Below are 27,811 nucleotides of genomic sequence, written 5' to 3' on the forward strand. Positions count from 1 at the left end.
GACGAAAGTCAGGTTCATCCAAGTCTTCTTCCTCATCCTGTAAAGGCTTATCAAACACGTTATCTTCATCAAAAATAACGTGGACACTTCTTCAATACAAAGAGTTCTCTTATTGAAGACTTTGTAAGCCTTGCTATGATCTGAATATCCTATAAAAATCGCCTCTTCACTCCTAGGGTCGAATTTACTTAAACGGTTTTTACCATTATTATGTACAAAACATTTACTCCCAAAACAGCGAAGATGGGAGATATTAGGTTTTCGACCTCTAAGGAGTTCGTAGGGGGTTTTCTTAAGGATAGGTCGGATCATAGCACGATTATGGATGTAGCAAGAAGTACTAATGGCTTCAGCCCAAAAGTTACAAGGTAAACCACTACACAAGAGCATTTTACGTGCCATATCTTCTAAAGTTCTATTCATACGTTCAACGAAACCGTTTTGTTGAGGAGTTCTTGGTGCGGAAAAGTTATGCCCTACACCATTAACTCTACAATATTCTATAAAAGTTTGATTGTCAAATTCGGTGCCATGATCCGTACGAATAGATACAAGATTAGTCTTATATTTGTTTTGAACACGTTTCATAAGACAATCAAATTCATCAAAAGTTTCGTCTTTTGAATGAAGAAAGATTGGTCATACATACCTTGAGTAGTCGTCTACAAGAACGAAGACGTACCTGGATCCTCCTCTACTCCTTACCTTCATTGGTCCACATAAATCCATGTGTACTAATTCCAAGGCTTGATTTGTGCTTACTTCTCTTTTTTGGTTTGAACGATGATCTTACTTGTTTACACCTTGCACACGTGTCACACATCTTTTCTTGGTCGAACTTGATCTTAGGTAACCCTTCAACCAAGTCCCACTTCTTGAGTTTATTCAAGGTTAGTGAGCTAATGTGACCAAAACGTTTATGCCATAGACAAGGATCATCAAGTGTAACTTTCATGCACGAAAAGGAGTTAGTAGGCACAACATTTAAATCCACCATATAAACATTTCTTTTTCTGTGGCCTTCAAGAATAACATTGCTAGTTCGTTCTATAATAATGCGATAACTATCAGTATGAAAAACTACTTTGTTACCTTTGTCGCAGAGTTGAGATATGCTTAGCAAATTATGTTTTAGACCATCCACGAGATAAACGTCACTGATTGCGTGAGTTTTAGAGATTCCGATTTTGCCAACGCCAATAACTTTTCCCTTTTTGTTATCCCCGAACGTTACTTTTCCTCCATTGAAGGGCTTAAGTGAAAGAAACAGATTCTTATCTCCGGTCATGTGTCTTGAGCATCCACTATCAAGATACCATTGATTGTTTTCTTTCACTTTTACTTGCATAAAGGATTAGATACAGTTTTTAGGTACCCAAGCTAAGTTGGGTCCCTTATGATTAGTTACTCTATAAACTAAGTCCTTTCGAATCCAAACTTGTCTAATGACCGTTTTTCTAACCCTTGGTTTGTTTGGCTTGGGAGGAGTTCTAGGGTTAGGGTTTTCTCTAGGTCTAGGAATTTCTCTAGGTCTCTCTTGACTATTTCCCTTGTGAATAGATTTACTAGGTTGAGATTGACAAGGGTTTTGTGAAGTGCTAGGTTTCTTAGAGTAGTCAAAGGCCATGTCATAGAACCAACGAAATTTATTGTTCCTTTCTTCGTTAGGTTCGTTAGTGGGGGTTTCCTTATCCTCGACAACTGTGTCAACAGTTTTAGCATGTTCGGCATTTTTTCGTATATCGTGAGCCGTTTTGACACAATTGATTTGGATGTGACTCGTATGACCACAGTAATTGCAAATCAAGTATTCAGGAAGATCAGAATACTTCCTTTTTCTGAAATCAAAATCCGAAGGTGTTGATTTGCATTTAGAGTGATCTCTACGGATGTAGCACTCATGTCTTAACCCCATCTTCTTATTATTGTCAGATTGTTCGGTTAGGAAGTTTAGGACTTTTGTGCTGCCTTCCCACTTATCATGGACCTTTCTAGCGTGTAGAAGTAGGTCTTTTAGGGTTTTAATTTCCTCTTGACATTTCGTGTGATCTACATCATTGTCCTTTTTAAAGTTATCACGAAAGTCTTGGAATCGTTTGTTAAGAATAAACACAACATCGGTGTGTTGTTTCTTAACATTGATCATATCAGCCTTAGATTCTTTTAATTGCTTTGAAAGAGAACCTATCTCATTCTTTTGGTCTAAGATCACTGCTTCATTAGATGTGACCTTAGTTTCCAAAAGTTCTTTGACTTTTCTAAGTTCTAAAGTTATAGCTTCATTAGCTATAACTTTGGATTGAAGGTGCTTGATGTTAAGCTTTAGGTCGGAAGTTATAGCTTCATTAGCTATAACTTTGGACTCTAATTCCTTCTTTTCAGCCATAGTAGAATCTAATGTTGTAGCTTTCTCAGCTATAACTTTAGATTTCAACTTCTTAGCTTTAGTCTTGAGAGTATGATTCTCTTCCACGATTTCGAGAATCTGTTCCTTTAGATCTTTCAATTCCAAGTCCTGTTCGTGACACTTATCAAGAGATTGTTCAAAGAATTCAATTAAGGCACTTTTAGACAATTTCCTAACACGTTTTTTTAGCTCAAGATAACTTACCTCTTCATCGTCATCTTCGTCTGATTCTCCAAGAAAGCAATAGTTTGAATGAGAATTTGTGCTCTCATCGTCACTGTCGGAGATTAGGTCAAGACTAACACTGCTGAGACAGAGGTTTGCTACTTCGTCGTCTTCAGATTCCTCGTCATCTTCTGAGTCAAGGTCTCCCCAACACGAAGCCATCATAACTTGCTTGAATTCTCTCTTTGTCTTCTCACGTTTCGTCTTGTCCTTTATCTTCTCCCATGTTGGACAATCCTTGATCATATGACCAGATTCTCCACACTTGAAGCAACCTCTATTTGCGAAAGACGGCTTTGAGTCATTAACCTTTTTGTTGAATGACTTGTTGTTATTGTTGTTATAGGATGATTTTGTTTGTTTATTTCGAAATATCTTATTTTTAAAGCGTCGTGCAAACAAGACAGTTTCATCCTCTAGTTCAGAGTCAACTTCTTCGCTCTTTAAGGCCATACTCTTATTGCGACTTGGTTCAGCGTCATCTTTGTTAAGAGTAATTTCATGGGCCATGAGAGCACCAATGAGTTCTTGAGAGGAAAGGGTTTCAAGATCTCGTGATTCCTCCATTGCAGTGACCTTAGCTCGCCACTTCTTAGTAAGGCTCCTAAGAACCTTTCTAGCATTGTCCTCGGTACTGAATTTCCTACCTAGGTTTTTCAGTTCGTTTAGGATGCTTGAAAACCTTGCAGACATGCTATCTAAGGACTCATTAGGCTCCATAATGAATAGCTCATATTTTTGCATAAGCAAATCTATTCGGTGCTTCCTAACAATGGAAGTACCTTCATAAGCTAATTCGAGCCCATCCCATATCTCCTTGGCCGTGGAACATGAAGAGAACCGATCAAACTCAGTAGAAGTCATTCCGTTTTGCAGAAGACTTATTGCTTTGGAGTTCTTCTCGGCCTTCTTGTAGTCGGCCTCGACATAGTCCTCTTCTTTCTTTTCATAGGTAGTGCCTTCCTCGGATGCCACAAGAATTTTGTGCGGTCCGTTTTGGATAATCCTCCAGCACTCCCAATCGTGTCCTTTCACATAGTGAGTCATCATGTTTTTCCACAATCCGTAATTCTTCCCATCAAAGACGGGACACTTGAGATATTTGGAATCCATTTATCACGTGATAGGCAGCGGAATATAAAACGATAAGATAAATGAAAAACAAGATAGATCAGCCTCTTTGCGGTTAGGCAATCAAGAGCACGGGGCTCTGATACCAATTGAAGAGTCTATTGATCCAAAATACTCAAGAGGGGGGGGTGAATTGAGGATTTACAACTTTTTAAAGCTTTTTGGATTATGTGTATGTAATTGATTATTTAAAGTTTATTGATTAAACTTTAATTAATCAACTAATGAAAGTAAACGGAATAAACGAAAGAACGAAGAGACACATGGATTTTTGAAGTGGTTCAGTTTCACAAGTCGAAACCTACGTCCACTATTCTCGATTAATAAATTTAGTACCTTTCCACGGATTACAAATTTACTAACCCAACTCGTACAACTAACTCTAGCTGTAACTCAATGAGTACCGTTAAATACTCGAGTGACTAACTTACGCTAATAAGAAAGCACTAATGATTCTAACAAAGGTTCACGTTAATGAACAAGTTAAGAAATCAACTAAGCACTATTATCTTATAACGATAAAATAAGAACAAGTATGCGAGTTTTAAAACACACGACCTTTCAAAATAACAAAACGGTTTTTCATTGAAAACACACGGTTTGCTTTGTAAAGATTAAATTAATTTTTATGCTTAAGGTCTCTATTTTAGATGTTGTAAATAGCAAAGTATTTATAGGGAAGGAAGGAGTAGGCTAACGGTTTTCACACAAACCCTAATAGCCGAAAATAATAAGATATAAGTGCAAATTATATCTTCTTATTATCTCTTTCCTAAAAGCCTTAAAAGATAAAAAAGAATATTCTAAGAGATAGAATATAATCTTTCCAAATATTATCTTTACTATAAATTCTAAGATTATGATAAGATTTCCTAAAACAAGAATATCTTTAACCATAAACAAATATATTAAGTAAGATATATAAGATATGTAAAGATATTATTATAAAATAAAATCTTTATCTAATATACCCTAGGCAACACGAGATGTCACGGCTCATGTGCCTCGTGACTCGTGCAAACCCTAGTCTTAACATATGATTAGAATTTAGGTTTTAAGAGAGGCTATGTTGAAACCCTAATTAGTAGCAAAGTCCAACTCATAAGTTGATCCATTACAACTACTAATTAACGTTTAATACAAAACCGGACTCTTCACTAAACCGGGCTTTATTATATAAATACTTTCATTAAAACATTTAAAATAAACTTTAAACAATTTTCGAAACAATTATAAGTCGTGTATAAAAACTCAGCATCTCAATGTTATAGTAGGAGAGCTATAACATTGAGCTCTTTTACTAGTAATGTTATAGCTGTAAAGCTATAACTTTACTAAATCAAGAAACTCATTCTTGATTACCATTACGAGATAATCACCTATACTATTCTAATCTTTAAGGAGATCTTTGAGTATAGGCTACGTCATCATCCAAGCTTGATTAATCTTTAGACGAACTTCGTCTTCACATAATTCTTGAATGAATCTTGAACCGTTTGATCTTGAACGAAGACTTGAACTTCTCATGCAATTGTCACAATCTTCTATGTTGCTCGTAATAGGTTAATTCTAAAGCACTTAACAAATGATTACAGGCAACAAGTATATAGAATGTAAAGCACCTTGACATCATCAAAACATAAACATATAAGCTATATGGTTCAACAAAGGGGAACCTTCCAATGACGTCTGGGATGCATTTGAGCAAGTCTCAGTCACCCACGACACCTGAAGGGATTGAGTGCATGAGTCGTGTTCCTTATGCATCAGCCATAGGATCAATCATGTATGCCATGATATGTACACGTCCAGACGTGGCATATGCATTGAGTATGACGAGTCGGTACCAAAAGAATCCAGGTGAAACACACTGGATAGCAGCTGTGAAAAACATCGTTAAGTACCTACGGAGGACTAAGGATTGGGCATTGACTTATGGAGGAGATACTAAGCTATGCGCAATCGGTTACGCAGATGCTAGCTTCCAAACGGATCGAGATGATTCAAAATCTCGGTCCGGGTTCGTCTTTACTCTTAATGGTGCTGCGGTCAGCTGGAAAAGTTCCAAACAGGAAGTTGTAGCAGATTCTACTACTGAATCCGAGTACTATGCCGCTTCGAAGCAAAGAAAGGAAGCTATATGGATGCGTCAATTCTTACAAGGACTGACCACAGTTCCTAGTTCGAATGACCCGATCACCATCTATTGTGACAATAGAGGTGCCATCTTCCAGGCTAAGGAGCCTTAGTCTAGCAACAAGTCTAGACATGTACATCGGAAGGCTCACCTGATCCGTGATTACGTGGAGCAAGAGGAGATAGTGATTGACAAGATTGCTTCGGATGACAACATCGCGGACCCTCTCACTAAACCATTAAGATATGATAAGCATGAAGGGCCCGTTATTTCCATGGGAATTAAACGTGTTCCTGAGTTGTACTAGTTGTTTATGGATTCGATACTTTTTCCTTTTCATATGCTATTTATAACTTCATCGTTTTATTATAATATTTTGTTTTTCATGTGGATTGTACGACAACATTGAACGCCACAAAGTGAACTGAATTACATTATATTTGTTTTGGTCCGTAATCGCCTACATGAGCTGATAACTCTGGCCATTATTTTGTGAAGTTGATTGATGGTGGGTTCAACGAGCCATAAGTCAAACAGTTGGCTGATCGATCACAGATGCGAGTTATAACGATACCTCATAGGACAAAAATTGTGACAACGTAATGGAGTCCTATATGTTTAAAAACATTCGGTGTCAGGTCGTGGATTGGACGTCCATTGTGTTCCTAGAGTCGATTCTTTTGACTATCGACTGTCTCTTGAAATTAAGGCAGTTTTTGGGTGACTTTGGTTTCTTTCTCATGGTCTGCCGTAACAGGAGGCTAAGCAGATTGTCACTGGGTCATTTCATACTATGCTTATATCTGTAGGATTCGAGTTGAAGAAAATATCCAACCTTTATCAGGTTTAGTTATTTCTCAGGGCCACTCGAGGAGTTGTAACTGAAATGCATGGCCATGCTCGAATGATGATTCGTTTATCAGTTAAGTTACTCTCTAGTCGGGAAAACCACTCTTGATATTGATCAATTGTAAAATACGACCTTTGTGAATACGGATTTTGCAAATTGTTTTACATTGAGTGGGAGAAATTTTAGGATATGAGAATTGGTTATCGCACATACACTTGTGAGGACAAGTGGGAGATTGTTGGACCTAGTGTCCTCCACAATTAGTGTGATAACATTTATAAATCTCTTATAGGTTCACAAGGGTATACTTAGTATTTTATCAGTTGATTAACGTTTACTTAATAACGGTTGGCTTGCTAGAAGTTTGACGTTATTATCATACTGATGGCGGTGATCAACTGGTCCCTAAAAGTCACACCTAAAGGATGTGTTTGAGAGATGTGATTGTATGAAAATATAATCACATTGATGCCTTATATGACTAAAAGGTTAGTCCATGTATTCGACTAAACAGTTGGTCAATGTGATGATGAGACTATTATTTAATACAATTAAATAATATTAGCTGAGACGAATTAACTGTCAATTCGTAAATTGAATATAAACTGTTATATTAATTAAATGTATATAATGTTAGCTTGAACGAATTAAGATGTTAATTCGTAATTAAACGTAATCGGTTATATTTAATTAGCTAATTATAAATATGCGATATTTATAGTTAAAGTATATATTATACGAGATTGTGATAATAAATTATTACAGACCGGTATTAATAAATCGACTGCAAGCTGTTGTGTGTAGACTTATTAATACGGAACAACATAAATGACAATTTATAAATAATACATTTTATATACATTTTTGAAAACTACCAAAAATAAGAAGATTTAATCTCCTTATTTTGGGTTGGTGGTTTTCGGTCAAAGAGAGAAAAAAAGGAAGAAAAAAATATCTTCCTTATTCCTCTCATTTGGACGGTACAAAGAGGAGAAAAAGAGATCATTTTTCTCACTTCTCTTTGAACCTAATTCACTCATCACACAAAAAAACCAAAAACCCTAAAAATTCATAAGGAAATTAGGGATCTCATTCTAGCAAATTGAGGGGCATTTCTCATAGCATCTTGGGTGCAACAATTATGAGAATATCAATTCGATAATTGTTCTTAGGCCATATTTGCTAGGACTAAAGGTTAATTCTTAATCTCCATTTTTGTTTATGTAAATTCGTTTATGACTAGTTTTTCATTATTATAATTTCGTTATAATCCGAAAATTTATAGAGGAAGTATACCGATATTTCCCACAGATGGCTATACAAGCAAGTTTTTTAAAGATGCTTGGGGTGAGATAGGAGGTGATGTTATTGATGCAGTTCAGGATTTCTTCTAACACAGGCAGCTCCTTAAACAACTCAATGCCACTAATCTTACTCTCATTCCTAAGTGTGATAGACCAAAGAGTGTGCTCCAGTTTCGACCTATTGCTTGTTGTAATGTAGTTTACAAGGTCATCTCGAAGTTACTATGTGCTAGGCTGGCTGAAGTACTGCCACATATAGTAGGACAAAACTAAGGAGCTTTCGTACAACACAGAAGTATTCAGGAAAACATTCTTATTTGCCAGGACCTGATTAGGTTGTATCAAAGACCTTATGCTTCACCAAGATGAATATTTAAGATTGACTTGTAGAAGGCATATAATACAGTGGAGTGGTCATTTGTAGGACAATTATTGGATGCATTCAATTTTCCATCTGATTTCAAGACTATGCCTATGCAATGCATTACTACTGCCACTTTCTCCCTGTCTGTAAATGGTGAGATGTTTGGGTATTTTAATAGCAAGAGGGGATTAAGGCAGGGGGATCCTTTATCCCCCTTGATCTTTACATTATGCATGGATTACCTTACTCGTACTCTGCAATATGTTGCTTCCAAGAATGATTTCAAGTACCATCCTCTATGCAAAAAATAAAAATTAACAAGTTTGATGTTTGCTGATGATGTTCTCCTATTTAGTAAAGGGGATGCCAATTCAATGATGCTACTGCTACAGTCCTTTTCCACATTCTCTAAGGCATCTGGGCTGAAAGTAAGTGCGTCTAAGTCAAATGCATATTTCAGAAATGTACCAGAGCAGACTAAGCAAGAAATTCTACGGGTTTCAGGATTTATTGAAGGAAAAATACCATTCAAATATCTTGGCATGCCAATACAAACAACGAGGCTTAAAAAGCAAGACTGTGAGTGCCTAGTGGACAAAATTTGTGACCGTATTCATGGTTATGGAGCAAGAAGGTTTCGTATGCAGGGAGATTAGTTATTGTAAGGAGTGTGCATAATTCATTGCATTCATACTGGGCTTCAATGTTCATTATTCCCAAAGGGATTATCAATAGAATTGAGGCAGTGTGTAGGAACTTTCTCTGGGATAACAGTGCAGACTACAGAAGGACACCTCTTATGGGATGGGATACCATTTGTATACCAAAAGAGGAAGGAGGCTTAGGTCTTAAAGATCAGGAAACATGGAACAAAGTCATGGTTGGTAGATTGGTCGATTGGGTAACTGCAAAAAGGGACTCAATATGGGTGCATTGGGTACAACATAACTACCTTAAGGGCCAAGAATGGATGGACTACAAACCTAGTACGAATTCAAGTTGGGTCTGGAGAAGAATCTGCAAGGTCAAAGAGGATATGGCTGCTGGATACATCAATGGCAAATGGGATGTTCAACAAGATGGCTATACACCAGCTGGCTGTTATGAATGGTTTAAAGGAAATAGGCCTAGAGTTAATTGGTACAAAGCAATCTGGAATGGGTGGATAATACCTAAGCATCAATTCCTGGGTTGGCTTGTTGCCCATGAAGCTCTGAACACCACAGCTAGATTGGCAAAATTTGGGATGGCCATTGAGGATAAATGCTACTTGTGTGGTTTGTCTGAAGAAACCATTGAACATTTATTTTTTGAATGTGTTTATAGTAAAGGGGTCATCAGGGAGCCGAACAAGCAGGCTAGGTGGGATTATCCTATGAGGGATGTGATGAGCTGGTGTATGCAGAGGACTAGAACAGTGATGCAAAAGGGAGTACAAGCTGCTATGATGATGGGTACGATGTATCAGATATGGCATCAGAGAAATAGGAGCAAGAATGATAGTGTTCTGCTACGTCCTGAGTGTGTGGCAAAGCATATTATGGAGGAGATGAGATCAAGGGTTCGAGGCCAGGATAAGACACAAATGACAAATGCTGAGATAGATTGGCTAAAAAGAATACGTCTAGTAGAGTGATAACAGGTTAGTGTTTTGATTGTCATATGTTTCCCACTGTAATTATTTGATTTTTGATATATATAATTTCTCACATTTCACCAAAAAAAAACAAAATGTAACTCACATTTCCGAATGTTTCAAAATGGGCTCAAGTCAAGTGAACATGGTAACTTGGAAGCAAGGCATTGACGATTTAACTTGAGACGGGTTCAAGGAAGGTCAACGCAGCTGACCATACACGGTGGTGAAGTCGGTCATGGAGTAGTTGCTCTATAATTCTTAATTTCCTAATTTCAGTTTTCCTTATTCTAGTTTAATAAGTTTAAGGTAGTTGTTGTTTTCTTTCCTAATCCTAGCAAGGTAAAATCAAGCAATTGTGCCATCTTTCCTAATCAATTTAGGACGTTTTTAGTACAGCTTTAGAGCTGCTAGAAGTTGGTCTATTTAGTATAAATAGAGGTCATTATATTCAGTTTTATTCATTGAAGTTGAGAGATTAATACAAGAGTTCTTGTTAGTTCTAATTTCTTGCGAGTTATTAGATTATTATTTCGTTCTTACGAGGGTGAGATAATACACATTCAGTCTTGCGAGGTTGAGTGCTAGTTGTGAGTTGAATCGAATTTCTTGCGAGGAAGGAGACCAATTTGCTTCATATCTTGTTACTTTCGTTATTCACGTATAAAAATAAAAAATAAACACTTTATTTTCCGTTGCGTATTGTCTTTAAATTAAAACTAACATAAAAATTGTAATAGTTTTACATCAAATTGGTTACCAGAGCCAGGTTTTTAATTTGTTTCTTAGCAAATTCATCTTGGGAAACGAAGTTGCCAGGAGATGTCGATTCAAGCAAGGTTAGTGGTTACAATTCTACAAACTTGGTTCAAAGTCAATTAGACGAGATGAAGGAAACGATGGCTCAAATGAAATATATGATGAAGAATTTTTCAAAGATGCTGGTCGATGTTCCAAAGGGCCATGGTAGGAGGCGTAGTTCAAGCGGGAGCAGGTCTGGTGGTGGCAGTTCTGACTCAGAGAAGGACGAGACTAGTTCCAAGAGAAAGAACGAGGCGAAGAACGAGGATGATCGTGGCCTTAAGCTTGACATACCTGGTTTCAATGGTGATTTGGATCCCGAGAAGTTCTTTGATTGGATTAGGTAAGTTGAACGAGTTTTTGAATACAATGAGTACGATGAGCATAAACAATTTAAGGTAGCTATTCTAAAACTGACTAAATATGCATCTTTATGGTATGAAAACTTGAAAAAACAGAGAAAGCGAGATAAGAAGAGCAAGATAGATACTTGGGAGAAACTAAAGAAGCACTTTATGAGGAGATTCTTACTAAGAGACTATGAGCAAGAAAATTACTTAAAGTTGCAAGCTTTGTCACAAGAAGGGCTGTCCGTTCCCGAGTACATTAAGGAGTTTGAGAAGATGACGATCCTTTGTGACTTGGAAGAAAAAGAAGAGCTTAGAGTTGCAAGATTCATCAAGGGACTCACTTAGTCACTTGCAGCTAGAGTCAAAGTTCAGATTTACAATGGATTCGATAATGTTTGTCGAAAAGATTTAAAGTTTGAGAAGCAAGATAAAACGAGAAAACCCTATGCTTATTCAAGAAGTGTAAGTTATGGTTCAAGTTCTTATTCAAAGCTAACAACTAGCAAGCCTAAGGAGGTCTTTAAAGAAGATGTGAAAGACAAAGGGAAGGCCATGGCCGTGGAGGCTAAAGGTAACTCGATGCGGCGTTGCTTCAAGTGCCAAGGCTATGGACACATAGCAAACGAATACCTACAAAAGAGACCACTCACTGCTCAAGACTTATGCAACATGATTCCGGAGTTTGTCATGCCCAAACATGTAACTATTCTGTCCGACATTGAGGAGAATTAAGAAGAAGGAGTGTCCTATGATGTGGATCCATTAAGTGAAGAGGAGTTCTTGGTGATTCAAAATTTACATGTCGAAACCTGTCTGGTTGAAGCCGAGCAAAGGGAGGAAATTTTTCACACTCGATGCAAGGTACATAATAATTGCAATCTTATTATTGATAGCGGATCATGTACTAATGTGGTGTCGAAGGAGTTAGTTGATGAGCTAAAATTGCAAACTAAAAATCGAGATAAACCTTATAAATTTCATTGATTGAATGGAGATAATGGGATACAAGTAAAGAAGCAAGCATTAGTTTCTTTAAACTTTGGACCTTATAATGATTGTATTTGGTGCGATATTATTCATATGAGTGCATGCCATATTCTATTGGGACGACCATGGCAGTTTGACCGAAAGGTTGAGCATGATGGAAGAACTAATGTGTATAGCGTGACTAAGGGTAAAACAACATACAATTTAAAGCCGTTATCACCTAATAAAATTAAGGAGCTGAAATCAAAGAAGGGGAGTTTATTCATGGAAGTTCGAGAAGTACAGGAACTCCTAGCTCATGGAGAACAAGCCTATGTTCTTAGGAGTTGCCGGTTGGATTACCCCCTACAAGTGGTACTAAGCATCAAATCGACTTAATTCCAGGAGCTCAATTGCCAAATAAACCAGCCTATCGTTGCAATCCCGAAGAAGCGAAAGAATTACAAGGGCAAGTACAAGAATTGATCGATAGGGGATACGTTCAAGAGAGTTAAAGTCCTTGTGTCGTACCAGCTCTATTGGTGCCAAAGAAACAAGGGACTTGGAGGATGTGTATCGATAGTAGAGCCGTTAACAATATCACAATCAAATATCGATTTCCTATGCCGAGATTGGATGATATGCTAAACGAGTTAAGTGGTTCACGATTATTCTCGAAGCTTGTTTTGCAAAGTGTATATCATCAAATGAGAATTCGTGATGGTGATGAGTGGAAAACGCCGTTCAAGACTAAGCAAGGTTTGTACGAGTGGCTCATTATGCCATTTGGGCTTTGCAATGCTCCTAGTTCATTTATGAGGTTGATGAATCAGGTGTTAAGGTCGTTCTTAAACAAGTTCGTTGTGGTGTACGATATTCTGATTTATAGCAAGAGCAAGGAGGAACACTTAGAGCATCTTCGAGTAGTGGTTCATGTTGCGAAAACCTAAGCTATTTGGGAAGATGGAGAAGTTCACATTCATGGCTTCAAGCGTGGTGTTCTTAGGCTATATTGTAGGCGAGAATGGCGTGAGCATGGACCCATCCAAGGTGTAAGCAATTAAAGCATGGCCGGTTCCTAAATCAACAACTGAAGTTCATAATTTTCATGGATTGCACTACGCCAAATCGGACCATCAATAAGGAGCGTATCATAACGGTTTAATGCATTTAATAATGACACTTAGATTACCGTTTTCAAAATATTGGCGGAAATCTAGACCGCGCTAATAAGAATAACGGTTTTTGTCGAAAACCGTTCTTATTATATAATGTGACAACGGTTGTTTAACAAACTATTATCAAAAACGTTTAACGGTTTCCAAAAACTCGCTATACAATCACCCTTATCAACGGTTGTTAGACAACCGTTACCAGTTTAACAAAACGGCATTTCGAAAACCGTTACTAAATTAACACTAGCAACGGTTTTTGGTACCCGTTGTTATGTTATAGCTACGGGTTTCTTGTAACCGTTATCATTTTCTATTATGAAATAACGGTTCCTCTGTACCCGTTGTCATTTACCATTTACGGGTTAAAAAAAACAATTATATACTTTTTTCAATGTTTAATATTCAACCGATGCATGTATGATAAATAATGAACCGTTGCATGCATTGTTTTGTTTGACCATTATTACTATCCGTCCATTATTATATCCACACATGCATACATATTTTCCTATAAATATCACTTATAATGTGATCAATTAACCATATTCACCAATTCAAAGTTCAATTAATCATAGCCTATAATTTAATTAAAAATATTACACTTCGATCACCATGTCGTCGTCGTCTTCTACACCCGCCGAATCACAATCAAATACGCTTTATGTCCATGCTATTACTTGTATTATACACAATCTTCCAATCAAATATGATGACAATGGTAAGGATTTTTCGAGAAGTTTTACTTGGATGAGAGATATGCTTCGTCAAGGTGGTTATACGAATGTTAAAAAGGTCAACCCAGCTTGGACTAAAGTTCGTGGTTTTCTTGGTTACGCAATGATTGAGTTTGAAGGTTTTGGGAAGAAGCTGGAATCTTTTCGTCAAGCGAGAAAACTCCAGGCAAGATACGAGTATCATGATGCTGGGAAGAAAAATTATTATACGGATGATGTGTTACAAGCGTAATATTTATGGATTGCAACCGATTGTGACATTAATCTATTAAGAACCTTATCTGTAATACCCTGTAATTTGATAGATATTTATAAGAATAATTTATGTAATTCGAATAATTAATTAATAATAATCTCACTTATAATAATAATTGCAATAAGACAGAATAATATAATAAAATAATGAATGAGTCGGGATTAGTTAATTGGGCTGTGTAGATGCTCTGGGTTGTGTGCTCGGGTTGCTCGAGTAACAATAATAATAATGATAATTTTAATAGTATATGTAATAATATAATAATAATAATAATAATAATAATAATAATAATAATAATAATAATAATATTAATAATAATAATAATAATAATAATAATAATAATAATAATAATAATAATAATAATAATAATAATAATAATAATAATAATAATAATAATAATAATAATATTAATAATAATAATAATAATATTAATAATAATAATAATAATATTAATAATATAGTAAATTACATATTTCCTAATTAGATTCTTATAGCCTTAACCTACCAATATAAATAGATGGGAACATACAACTGTAGACCTTATTCTTCATAAAAATCTGAGTAATTTATAAAGGAGGAGATATAAGAAGAGAGAAGGAGAATTAGATTTAATTATAGCCTCGAGGTAATACCGTCTTATAACTTTATGTATTGACTTTATAACCTTTATAACTCGCTTTCTTGACCACAGTAAGACTAGCAGTGACCATGACCGTGACCGTGGACCACCAGGGAGTAGCCAAAACCCACCGTTGACCACCACGGACCTCGGTAAAGGGGCTTTTCAGGCGGGTTTATGGGTGGTTGTTGCAATCGATTAACGTACATTTTTACCCCTTGTTTGTGACTTGACCGGACTCGGACCTGGGCAGGTGGACCCGAGGTGGTTGTTCGGCCGTCGGGGATGTGGTAGGGTTGTTAAAGGTGGTGGCTTGTGGGGTGGTTGTCGGAGTTGTCGGGTATTGGTTAGATTAAACGGTGTATTGCTGGGATTTTAGATTCCCACCGTGACTCGACTAGACCATGACTTAGGTTGGCTAGGTTGCTGGTGGTGGGTCGTCAGTGTTGAGTGGTTGTTTGCGTGGTGCTTGCTGGTGTTACGCGAAAACAGGGGCAGGTTGGTGTTGTGGTTGTCGGGTGAGTTTTGTGTAGGCCTGACTTCGACCATGGGGGATGGTGTGACCAGTGGGTCTGCCGTGGGTCAGAGATGGACCACGATGGTGGCCACTAGAGGCAGGGGTGGTTGTATTTGGTGATTGTGTCGTGTTGTGTAGCTGTGGTGCAGGCCGTTGTTAGTGTTCCTACCGGTTTCTAATAGGGTGGTTTCAGGGGGTGTGACGGGTGATGGTGGTGCTGGTCAGGGAGCCACCTTGGCTGAGTGGTCTACGATGGATGCGGTGCAGGGAGGGGCTGCCATGAAGTGTTGTGAGGTGTGTGTGTGTGTGTGTGTGTGTGTGTGTGTGTGTGTGTGTGTGTGTGTGTGTGTGTGTGTGTGTGTGTGTGTGTGTGTGTGTGTGTGTGTGTGTGTGTGTGTGTGTGTGTGTGTGTGTGTGTGTATGAGTGTCTTAATGTAAGCCGTGTATGAGGTTGTTTGGGTGTAAGTTTATTTTTGCGTAAGTTTAATAATTAGTTTTAGTTGGGCCGGGATTTGAGTTGGTTTGAGACGGGTTATTAAATTAATATTTTACGTAGTAATATAATTTATATTATTAATTTATAATTAGTTTAATTGTGTTACATAATTAATTAGTTAGTAATTATAATTATTATAATTGTTTAAGACAGGTTTGTAATTATTAAATCGTGTAATCGTTTTATAATTCGTTAATTAATGTTTGTGTGTCATGGGGGAATTTGGTGTATGGGTGCTCTCGTGGGATTGTGTACATTTGGGGTGGTTATTATAAGACGGGTTTAAGACCGTGACCTTATAGTATAAGTTAAATAATTAATGTAATTAAATATAAATAGTTTAATTATGAAAGTGAAATAAATAGTTGGTAATTATAAGTATTTACTATGCTAGGTGACGAGTTTGTGGAGGAGTATTTCTAGCTGCATTATTTGGATTGCTTGAGTGGAATTGCTTGCCAGGTAGGATAACTACTCAACTGGCTGTTATTGTTGTATCTCACATGAGTATTGTGGCTGGAAGTATACCTGTTATTATCGTTGTGGTTGAGTATTGTGGATTATATCCGGCTGATTATTAGCATTGTTCGTTGCATTCATATAAGTATGGCATTTGCATTAGTTATCAGATTTATTCTAGCAGACATTACTTATAGTAATGTATAGTGGTTATCATATTTATTCTGGCAGACGATTATAATCGTGAATTCTCGAGGTATGCCCCGGGCTGGTTCTGCAGACCGTCTGGTGGATATTTATCAACTGTGTGTTGAGGCAGACATTACTTTATAGTAATGTAGTGTGTTTTCTCACCTTCGGCTTGAGGCTGCCCCGGCCAGGGATTGGCGGGATGAATAATGTTGCAAGTGATGAACTCGGCTGAATGGATCTATTAAGTCATATCATGCATATTCATATTGTTATCTACTGTTGTTAGTTATTTCTACTCAACCTCGTGGCTGACAGTGTATTCGTGAACACCTGTGATGAACCGTAATGGGGAGCAGATTTGACAGGTACTAAAGATTAGCTGACTTGGGAGCATTGGGACGTGAGCTTGACTTGGACCATATTTCTTGTCTAGATCACTTGGATTAGTAATCACTTTATTTATTCCGCTGCAAGTTTTATCAAGTTTTATATTATGTCTAGATTGATTATGTTGTAATAATATAAAATCGCTAAGTTTTAATTAAAGTACTTTGGTATTGTTGTACTTTGTTAATCACTACCTCGGGAAACCGAGATGGTAACAGCCCTATTTAGTTGGGAATGTCTAGCTAAAGGCTCCTGATTAAATAGGGGTGTTACATTATCTCCACATGCAAGTCGTCTCCTTGCATATATTCAATCTGTTATTGTAAAATATGAAGCCAATGACCTGGAAGTTAGCGGTATACCAGAGTGGCGTAATTGGTGGCAGGTTGAGAAGCGCTTTTTACGCTTAACCGGGGTTGTTCCGGCTTATTATACATCTTTTGATTTCTGATAAATGTTGTAAGTATTTGGTTTAAAATTAAATGAAATGATCATTTTGAAAGTGTTGAGTTATGCTTGTTTGATTTGCTTCCATTTTTTAAACTCCATAGATCAGTCAGTAATCAGGATCAAGATTGCTGCTACATAATACTCATCAACAATGGTTCACCTACAACCGTTGTAAATTATTGGTTCATTAACAGCGGTTCACCTACAACAGTTGTCAGTTGGTTCATCAACAACGGTTCACCTACAACCGTTGTAAATTTGTTCATTAACAATGGTTCATCTACAACCGTTGTCAATCGTGACGTTCTAACTTCAACGTGCACCATTTATTAATTGTTTGACCATACGACTCAATATAATAAAAAAAAAATACATGTAAGATATGACCATACAACTCAATATATTATTCTTGATTTGACCAATGCACGGACTATTCAGTTATTTTTTATTGAATCAACGTTGCATTATTGGTGGGTTTGAATCAATACTGCATTATTGGTGGGTGATTCTATAATTTTAATTTTGTTCCAAAATTATGGTCGTTAACCAAGGTACAAATATTGTGAGTCCATGGGTGCAGAGGGATCGTAAGTTGTCAGAAGAAGCAGAAAATAAAAGATTAAGGGAATTGCGTCGTTAACCGAGCTATATTGAAAGCGAGAAGAAAATGGTTGCGTTACGAGAAAGGTTAAAGAAACAATGTCCCCTCCATTTCATTAAGTTCCCCCCTGAACATATAATTCTTGAAGGTACAGATGAGAATTCATCGGCTTTCGAAGTTGTTTCTTCTGAGGATTTGATGGTGGGGGTATATATTACCCAGATGCGATTGGTATGTATCTACCGTGAGTGAAGCAACAAAAGCTTGGCGTCAATGGTGGTTTAGGTCATCGAAAGTGATGTCGGATTTGGAGAAAAAGACCAGAGTTGAAATAGACTCCTACACCATCATTAATGGGAAGAGATATTGTCCATGACGTAGTGTATTTTGGGTCATTTGTTTAATGTATGTTTATTAATTGCTCATTGGGTTTTATTTAGGAAACTAATTGAGGAAAAAAGTTTTTAATATATGCATTAATTACATTGGGTTGTGTATAATTTAATCTTGAATTTCCATTTTCCCCCACTTGCTATCCCAGTTGCCTAATTGAGGAAAGAAGTTTGTACTAACTTAATACGGAGTACCAAATATGGAAGATGCTTTTTTGTTTGGCGGGAAAAACTTGCCACAATGAAAGATAAATGACAACGGTTACACACCAACAGATGTATTTTGCAATATGAAACGGGTTAAGCGAAACTAATAAAAACGGGTTAAGCGAAACCGTCTTCTGTATTTTGCAATATGACCACGGGTGACTATTGCAAAATAATTCTTATAATACATCGGTTGGTGTGTAACCATTGCAAAATAATTCTTATAATACATCGGTTGGTGTGATACATCGATAAACTTGCCACAATAAAAGATAACAGTCAGCCGTGGTCATATTGCAAAATACAGAAAACGGTTTCGCTTAACCCGTTTTTATTAGTTTCAATTAAATAATTCTTCAACCAACACACATGCAAACCTTCTCCTCGCTCACTTAAAACCCTCGAACACTGAGTTTTCCTTGAACCACTACTATTCTCCTTCGCCGTCGCCATCCCCATTGCCTCTAACGTCCCCTCCGTCTTCGCCATACCGGGGCCGGCTTCTCCTCTTTGAAGAAGTAATAATAAACCCTACTCCTTCGTCTCATTAACTTAATGTCTTTTTTTTCATTTTTAGTTGTGATATTATCCCCTAATTATCTTAGGTTTATTGTGTGTTAAACAACACCTGTTATTTTAAGTATATTGTGTGTTAAACAACACCTATATTTTTAGGTATACTGTGTGATCATTTATTTGAAACGATGCTCCTGCTATGTCGACTTAATGCTTAAAGTTAGTAGTTTGTTAATTTCTGGTTTAGATATGGGTGGAAAGCGGAAAAGAAAAGATGGGAAAAGGTCAAACGAAGAAGATTCATGTGATGAGAATAATTTGGAATCGGATACAGGGCGAAGGAGCCATAAGGTTTCCCTAGAAGCAATAGAGAGAGGGATACCTAAAACATTTGAATGGAATAAATTAACGGGCCTGCCAGATGGTATCTTTGCTTCAAAATTCGCGAGTTGGATTGGTTGTTGTGTAAGAGAGTATGTGCCTCTCGGTTTGCCGCGTATCGATCAGTTGAGTAAAGACCAGGAGGAAAAGTTGTGGGGGAGAATAAAGGTATGTATATACAATAATAAATGCAGTGAGATGAATTATCTTAGTATTCGATATGTGCTATTAGCCAAAACTAACTAAATCTGCTCACCATATATGCAGACAGCTTACACTGTCCTCCTAGAACATAATGGTTACCTAAAAAAAAGAGAGGGGAATCCTTCAGAGCATGGAAGTTATAGGTTGCTCAGAACCACTTGTTCAACAAGAAGGCCGGGGAGATAAACAAGAAACCACCAACGAAGAAGTATCAGTATGTCATCCAGCAAGATTGGTATAACTTTATTGCTTATAGGCAGTATGACAAGTTTAAGGTAATTTATCTGCGACTCATTGGGATCACTTTATTAGTAATCACTTTATAAGTAATGAAATATGCTTACGTTACTCGATACAATTCATTTTATGAAGACTATGAGTAAGCAGAACCTAGAGAACATTTTAAAGAAAGAGAGCGTCTTTCATGGCTTCAAAGGTGGTTATAGATTGATTAAGAAGAAGCTTGGAACTGTCAATCGTCATGACGCTTGGTTGGCCGGTCACACTCCTAAGAATGGAAAGTTAAAATCTCCATATGATAAGGCCATCAAAGAGAAAATTGTAAGTTTGAATAAATATGTTCTTTGTGTATGTAGAGAATTTGTGAGAAGGAGGTACAGAAAGGAAAATGGAAGCCTGAAGGACGTGATGACATTCTTGCTAGGGAAATCGGCAAAGCAAAGCATCCAGGTCGTGTGAGAGGGGTATTGACGCATGTTGGTATCACTAAGTATTTTGGGAAAACTACTCGAAGGACAATGAGTGGTGATGATAGGGTATATAAATATCGTATTTTTTATATATATATATATATATATATATATATATATATATATATATATATATATATATATATATATATAGGAATGGGATCATGTGAGGATACACTATCTTTTTGAGGATTGAGGATTTCGTTACAATATCACAGGTTGTTCAATACAATATCACAGGTAGTTCGAAACAATATCACACGAAAAAAAAGCTGCGCAAAAAAAAAAAAATTTTTTTTTTTTTTTTATTTTTTATAAAATTTTTTTTTTTTTTGGACAAGTCTGATTTTTTTCGTGATATTCAATACAATATCACAGGTTGTTCGAAACAATATCACACGAAAAAAATAGCTGCGCAAAAAAAAAAAAAAAAAAAAAAAAAAATTGGACAAGTCTGATTTTTTTCGTAATATTCAATACACTATCACAGGTTGTTCGAAACAATATCACACGAAAAAAATAGCTGCGAAAAAAAAAAAATTCTTTTTTTTTATAAAAATTTTTTTTTTTTGGACAAGTCTGATTTTTTTCGTGATATTCAATACAATATCACAGGTTGTTCGAAACAATATCACACGAAAAAAATAGCTGCGCAAAAAAAAAAAAAAAAAATTTTTTTATATAAAAATTTTTTTTTTTGGACAAGTCTGATTTTTTTCGTGATATTGTATTGCAATCCTCAATCCTCAAATATTTAGCCGTCCTCACCGGATCCCGCCTCTATATATATATATATATATATATATATATTTGGGATCCCATGAGAACCATAAAGATAATGAGAACCATGAGAACCACTCACAACCCTTAGATCAAACTCATAATTGACGGTCAGATTGACAGTAAAACAAACTTAACTTTGTAAACAGTCACACCCCCTAAACCCTTCGATCATATTCACTTTCTTTATTTCCCTTTCTCACTCATCTCCCTTTCTCTCTCTTCGACAATCATCATATTCTCCGATCATCTTCTCCGTTCATCTTCTCCGTTCATCACTCTTCTACCTTCATCATCTTACCTCATCATTTTTTCGACACTTCTCAAATCTGCTTCTCAAATTAGGGTTCAACTCATTCATCACCAGCATTTTCGCTCCTCGCTCCTCTAATTCGCTACAACCGCCATTTATGAGTATCATTCTTTCAAATTAAGGTAATATGCTTCTGTAATTAATGCCGATTCTACCCTAATTTGTTGATGCATGTAAATTTTCCTGATATTCATCAATTTCTGTCCAGCTATTAACCCTAATTTCCACTAATTCCCCTAATTAAGCTCATTGTTCTTATATGACGAATCCTTAGATTTGTAGTCTTATTCTTCAACCTATGTCGAATTTTAGTTCAGTTACAGTTTATGAAATGCTTAATTTTGCTTTGTCAATCATACAACTTGTCATTACGATTCGATTATTGCTAAATTCTTGTTTGTGAAATTCTCAGGTCGTAGCGCAAAAAGTGCTTGCAGCGGAAATCGTCGACAAATACTCGTTGTTTTTGGTATACAACTTCTCATCCCATTACGACTCTTTCGATAATGATTTTAATTAACCTTTTGATTCAAATTTGATGTTGTTGATGAGTTCAATGCTCGGAAATTATTGAAATTTAGCTTACATCTCCCTTTCTACAGTTTATAATAGTTTGAAAATCTGATTATTAATTAGCAAGTTCTTTTTATCTTATTCAAATGTTTTTTATTGTGTTTTCTGAGTTGGGATCGATGTTTTGGTCTTATATTAAGCTGGATTTGGTCGATTTGCTGCTGAAATTGTTTACATTTCGAGCTGGAATTGATGTTTTGTTGCTATATTAAGCTGGATTTTGTCGACTTTCTCCTGAAATTGTATACATTTCGAGTTGTTAATTAAGCTGGATTTTATCGAATTACTGCTGAAATAGTTTACATTTCGTGTGTAAATAATGCATATTTAGTATAGTATACGCGCTGTGTTTTAAGCTATTCAACATCTGCTTTGTACAACAGTTTGCGTTTGCATTTTCAACTGTGTTAAAATATCACTCAATTCATTAACAAATATGAGGCGAAAGATTGTTGTAGTCAAGGAAAAACCACCAGTAAAAGAAGGTAGATCATTGAAAGATTATTTCCCACCAATATCAATAAATTCAAGCATGAATGACGTTGTTGACCAAAGTAATTTGAGTAAGAAAATCTGCATAGCTTTGTCTTTTTTGGTCTTCGACCCCTTACCCAAAAATAATGATAGACTGCAATAGCCTTATCAGTACATGAAGTACCCTTATAGACGCATGAAAAAGCGATATATGTGCATTAAACAACCTTGTACATGCATGAATTATGTAAAATCCCTGCCACATAAAAATCAGCTAAGTGACACTAATGTTGCCAGTCTAACGCAACTCTAAACCCTAAACCCTCCCTTTTAGGGTTTAGGGTTTAGGATTCAGGTTTACAATTCAGGTTTAGGGTTTACCCTCCCCCTTTACGGTTGTCTATTTAAAACCCTTCCCCGTCCTACATTTTAGAATACCCGACCCCTATCGCTTGTTCCAATAATAATGGTGAGGGTTTGGGGTGCAATAGACTTATCAATGCATGAAATAGCCTTGTAGATGCATCAAAAAGCAATCTATGTGCATTAAACAACCCTGAACATGCATAAAATAAGCTGCCTTTCTATTGCTAATTACTGTTCTTACTTTGACATATAATCCTCAAAATGAAAGAACTACATCAGAAACAGAAACAGTTGCTTCGCGTCGACGGAGTCCTACGAATAAGATTCGTAGGACTTTGTAGATGCATTAAAAAGCAATCTTACTATACAGGGTTTGGAGAAACAATGATTAAATTAATCACATTTTAGTGTTGGGATATTTTCATTTTAGCTTTTTAATTACCAAATTTCGAGAAACAATAATTAAATTAATCACATTTTCATGTTTCTTAATACTTGCCTTATCTGTGCATGAAATAACCTTGTATGTGCATGAAATGACCTTGTATGTGCATGAAATAGGGTCTGATGTGCATGAAATAAGTTTTAAATGGGCATGAAATAAAATTATATGTGCATGAAATAAGGTTCTATGTCCATGAAATAAGGTTCTACGTGCATTAAAAAGTTCTTCAGTTGCATGATTTTTTGTTTAAATTACAATTGTTATGGGGGATTAGGGGTTTTTGATGCATTCTTTGCGAGTTCATGTATGATTTTCGTCAGTGAGGTATGTCCTTTGAGGTTCTCTTTCATTTTCTTTAAGGTCCGCTCTTTAGGTTGTGCATATACGATACTCCGTAAATAAAAATTATGTGCATATACGATATTTCATAGTACTGAATCTACTGCTTGTCGTGTATTTTATTATCTTATTATTAGTTTTATCTATTCACATGCTTTGGCTAGCACAATTATCTTTGGAGTTTATAACTGAATGTTTAGTCGCTACAGAATGATCCTAACAAGAAATTGTATACATTAATTAGAATTATTAAAAGGCGTAGATTTACATTATTTAATTAGTTTGTTGAAAGCTGTATACTTTATATAACAAGTACAGCCTGCCATTTCACGGCTATTGGGCTCTAGCCACTGATTTTCTCTTGTCAGGCAGCTGACTATAACGGCGTATATGTTATATTATTCTGTTTATCCTCCCAGCCCCAAGATTGTCATATGTGGTATGCGTTGTTGTTTTGTGCTTCATTGACCTGACTGAGGTTAGTTGGATTAAGATGATATCAAGAATAGTGAACATCATGGGCTCCATTTCTTTTGCCTCGTCTCAAATGCATACTTTCTTTTCATTGCAGTTCTCTATTTGTTTTTTGGGTTACGGCTGCTTTACATTGCTTGGAGATCATATCCTAAAGGATCCCAAAAGGAGATGGAGGAGGTATGTCAATTTATTTACTAAGTGTTAAATGTGCATGAAATAAGGTTCTACGTGCATGAAATAAGGTTCTACGTGGATGAAATAATTCTTCAGGAGGCTATTAGCTCAATGGTAGAGCAATGTGCAAATTTTGCACAAAGGTATGGGTTCGAGTCCCATATAGCCTATTAAATCGCAAATCCAATGATAGAAACGTGCCATGATGTAAGCAATACAGTACAATTATTCAGGAGGCCATAAACACCATAAGTATTACCATACTTGTCATACTTGAAATGAGATTACCAATTACACTATTTTTCATTCTTAGAGTAAAATAAAGATTTGTTATTTCATAGCCAATATGGGAGTCGAACCCACATCTTGTGCATTGCACAATGCTCTCCCATTTGAGCTAATTGACTTTCAAAATAAGTAAAACGTAAATATTCATAATGTAAAAACGGTAATGATGTCATGACGATATTATAAACTGATAAGTGGGTCATTTAATTCATCATATTTCAAAACTAAAGAATAGTGGGCCGGGTATTGAAGTTAAGAATTCATGCACCAATATCCCAAAAACGACAAACCCCACCACTGAAAACTACACCAGGGAAGAAGTACTCTATAGCCAAACTAGAAGATGCTAGCAACCAGTCGCTTTTCAAGTCCGATTCCAGCCATCTCAATTTCGCCCCAGCCTCTTGTTCTATACTTTGCGCCTGCCTTTACCACTATTTTACATCATGAAATTGTTCAATGTACTCAACTCAACAATTTAAAATCCCTTTTACGTGCCTCCCTCCGAAAAAAGCACCTCCCTTTTAGTCTTGACAAGTTACGCATAAGACACAGCTAACATCATAAATTCCTTAAAATCCTCCAACAACACGGTACATCATACGCAACGTGATACCCAGTGATCCCTATTATCGGAAATTTACGTAAAAATTACCCTTATTTCTAGTGTTTCTTAAGATAAGAGGACAAGATTAACACCTACATCACTATCCTCTTTCAGTATCATCCAAATTCCAAACACCTATCAACAATCATATGTCAGAAATCACAATTAATATATAATATAGGTAAACATTTATTTCCTCTCCCCTGCAAATAAACAAACAGATGAAAACTCAAGTCTGCAAATACGACCAAATAAATCCTTATTTTTGACCCTTACCACATTTGACAACAATATTCAACAACTCATCATTCAAAAATGAACCAGTCAATAACAAACTAAACTACTCACAGTTACCACGTATATCGTAGCTCCTTTCACCGCCTTTTAGTTATCCAAAATATGGACTTAAGTAACAATAACATCAAGACAGTGTCCATGGAACTGGAGTTTGATTATCTAATTGTGTTAGGCTGATATCCGAATCAGGAATTTGGAAACGAATTTTGATGCGCGTAAACAGAAATTCAATCCACATAACTACTACTTTGGCGATTGTAAAGACTATCTAATTCACGGAACTCAGTTCCCAATTACATAATTTCATCAAATTTTGGTAATTTCTCAATTTTTCTAACCCTAATTTCCCAGTTTCCCCAATCTAATTCACGAAATCCTAATTTCAGAAGCATAATTCAACAATTTCGAAAGGTAATCATGAATTGAAAAATTAATCAAACCCTAAATTTCACAAACATTCTAACATGATAATCAAACCCTACATTCAATTAATTTAATCGACGATTGAAAAAATTACAAAGAGATCAAAATGTAAACCCTAATTTCACAAAAATGAATAATCAATTTCGAAACTTTACCTCGAATTAACACAATCCATTGATCGGAAAATCGTCCAAAAGTTGATTGTCGAATAGTTTGATTGTCGAAGAATTTGAAAGAATTTGTTAGTCGAATCGCAAGAGTGATGTTGAATGTTTTGACAGTCGAAGAGAGAGAAAGAAAGATGAGATAGAAGCAGTTTTGTGAAAATGATGGGTGAGGGAAGGTTTTAAACAAAATCACGTTTTATTTGGTTGATGTCGTCCGTATAATAATAAAAATAATTATTATTATTATTATTAGTGGTTCTCATGGTTTTCATTATACTAGTGGTTCTCACCGGATCTCGACCATATATATATATATATATATATATATATATATATATATATATATATATATATATATATATATATATATATATATATATATATAGGAATGAGATCATGTGAGGATACACTATCTTTTTGAGGATTGAGGATTTCGTTACAATATCAGAGGTTGTTCAATACAATATCACAGGTTATTCGATAAAATATCACAAAAAAAAACACCTGTACAGAAAAAAAATTATAATTTTTTTAAAAAAAAAAAAAAAATTGGCAAAGGTCAGATTTTTCGTGATATTATATTGAAGAACTTGTGATATTGTATTCACTAATCCTCAATCCTCAAATATTTAGGAGTTCTCACCGGATCCCGACTCTTTCTCTCTCTCTCTCTCTCTCTCTCTCTCTCTCTCTCTCTATATATATATATATATATATATATATATATATATATATAGAAGTAGGATCATATGAGTTTGGTTTTTTTGGTGAGTTACCCCTCTGAATCTAGACCATTGATCTAATCTAAGATGGATGGCTAAGATTAAATCTTACTCAACCTATAAAAACCCACTTTTCTCTCAATCTCCCTCATTATTAGAAAAAATCACTCTCTCTCCTCTTTTTCCCCCCTAAAAAGCCAGAAATAAAAAAAAAAAAAAAAAAAAAAAAAAAAAAAAAGAACAACGACATGTTCAACTGTGTCAAATTCAATCTTCATCAAATTTCTTCAAATTGCAGGCTACAAACTCAATCTTCATCCTCAATCTTCATGATCCTCGTTCAAATTTGTCATCAATTAAGGAGATTCGTTGTCGCTTTCGCTTCATCTTAGTATTTCTCTTCAATTTTACTATATGTAAGTACTAATTTTGTTTTCTAGATCTGATTGGTGCGTTTTCATTATCGTTCTTATCTAATATCCTTTTCATTTTTGTTGATTCGTTGTATGTCCGTCTGCACTTATGTTTTGTTGTTAAATTGCTTGTTTTCTCATTATTTTCTCAATAATATATAGGGTTTTGAGTTTAATATGAGCATTCTAAACGATCTTGTGCATTTTCATGTTGTTTGTAAGCTGTTTCATAAGTTTTTTCTTATTCAGTTGTGTTATTTTGTATCTTTGATAATTTTTAGGGTTTTTGATTTAGATGTGTTACCACCACGAACTTTGTCTCATTGGTGTTAGTTATTGTATTGCTTTAACCGAATTATTGTATTATTCAAACTCAGTTATTGTATTTTGGGTACATTATTATTTCTCCGAAATAACCGAGTTATTGTATTGTGTTGTTTGATTATTTCAATGCATTAGTTGGATTATTGTATTTCATTTTGCTTA

At 35.7% G+C, this 27,811-nt stretch overlaps 1 protein-coding gene across 1 annotated transcript; it reads left to right on the forward strand.

Moving 5' to 3' along the window:
• Positions 1 to 8,744: 8,744 nt before the first annotated feature.
• LOC141613561 (uncharacterized) lies at positions 8,745 to 10,054 on the forward strand. The gene is made up of 2 exons (XM_074432298.1): positions 8,745 to 9,057; positions 9,141 to 10,054. The coding sequence occupies exons 1-2, from the start codon at positions 8,745 to 8,747 to the stop codon at positions 10,052 to 10,054; spliced, it is 1,227 nt and encodes a 408-aa protein (XP_074288399.1).
• Positions 10,055 to 27,811: the final 17,757 nt, after the last annotated feature.

Source organism: Silene latifolia, chromosome 11 (assembly GCF_048544455.1).
Source record: "Silene latifolia isolate original U9 population chromosome 11, ASM4854445v1, whole genome shotgun sequence".
In the NCBI taxonomy this organism is placed as follows: Eukaryota; Viridiplantae; Streptophyta; class Magnoliopsida; order Caryophyllales; family Caryophyllaceae; genus Silene; species Silene latifolia.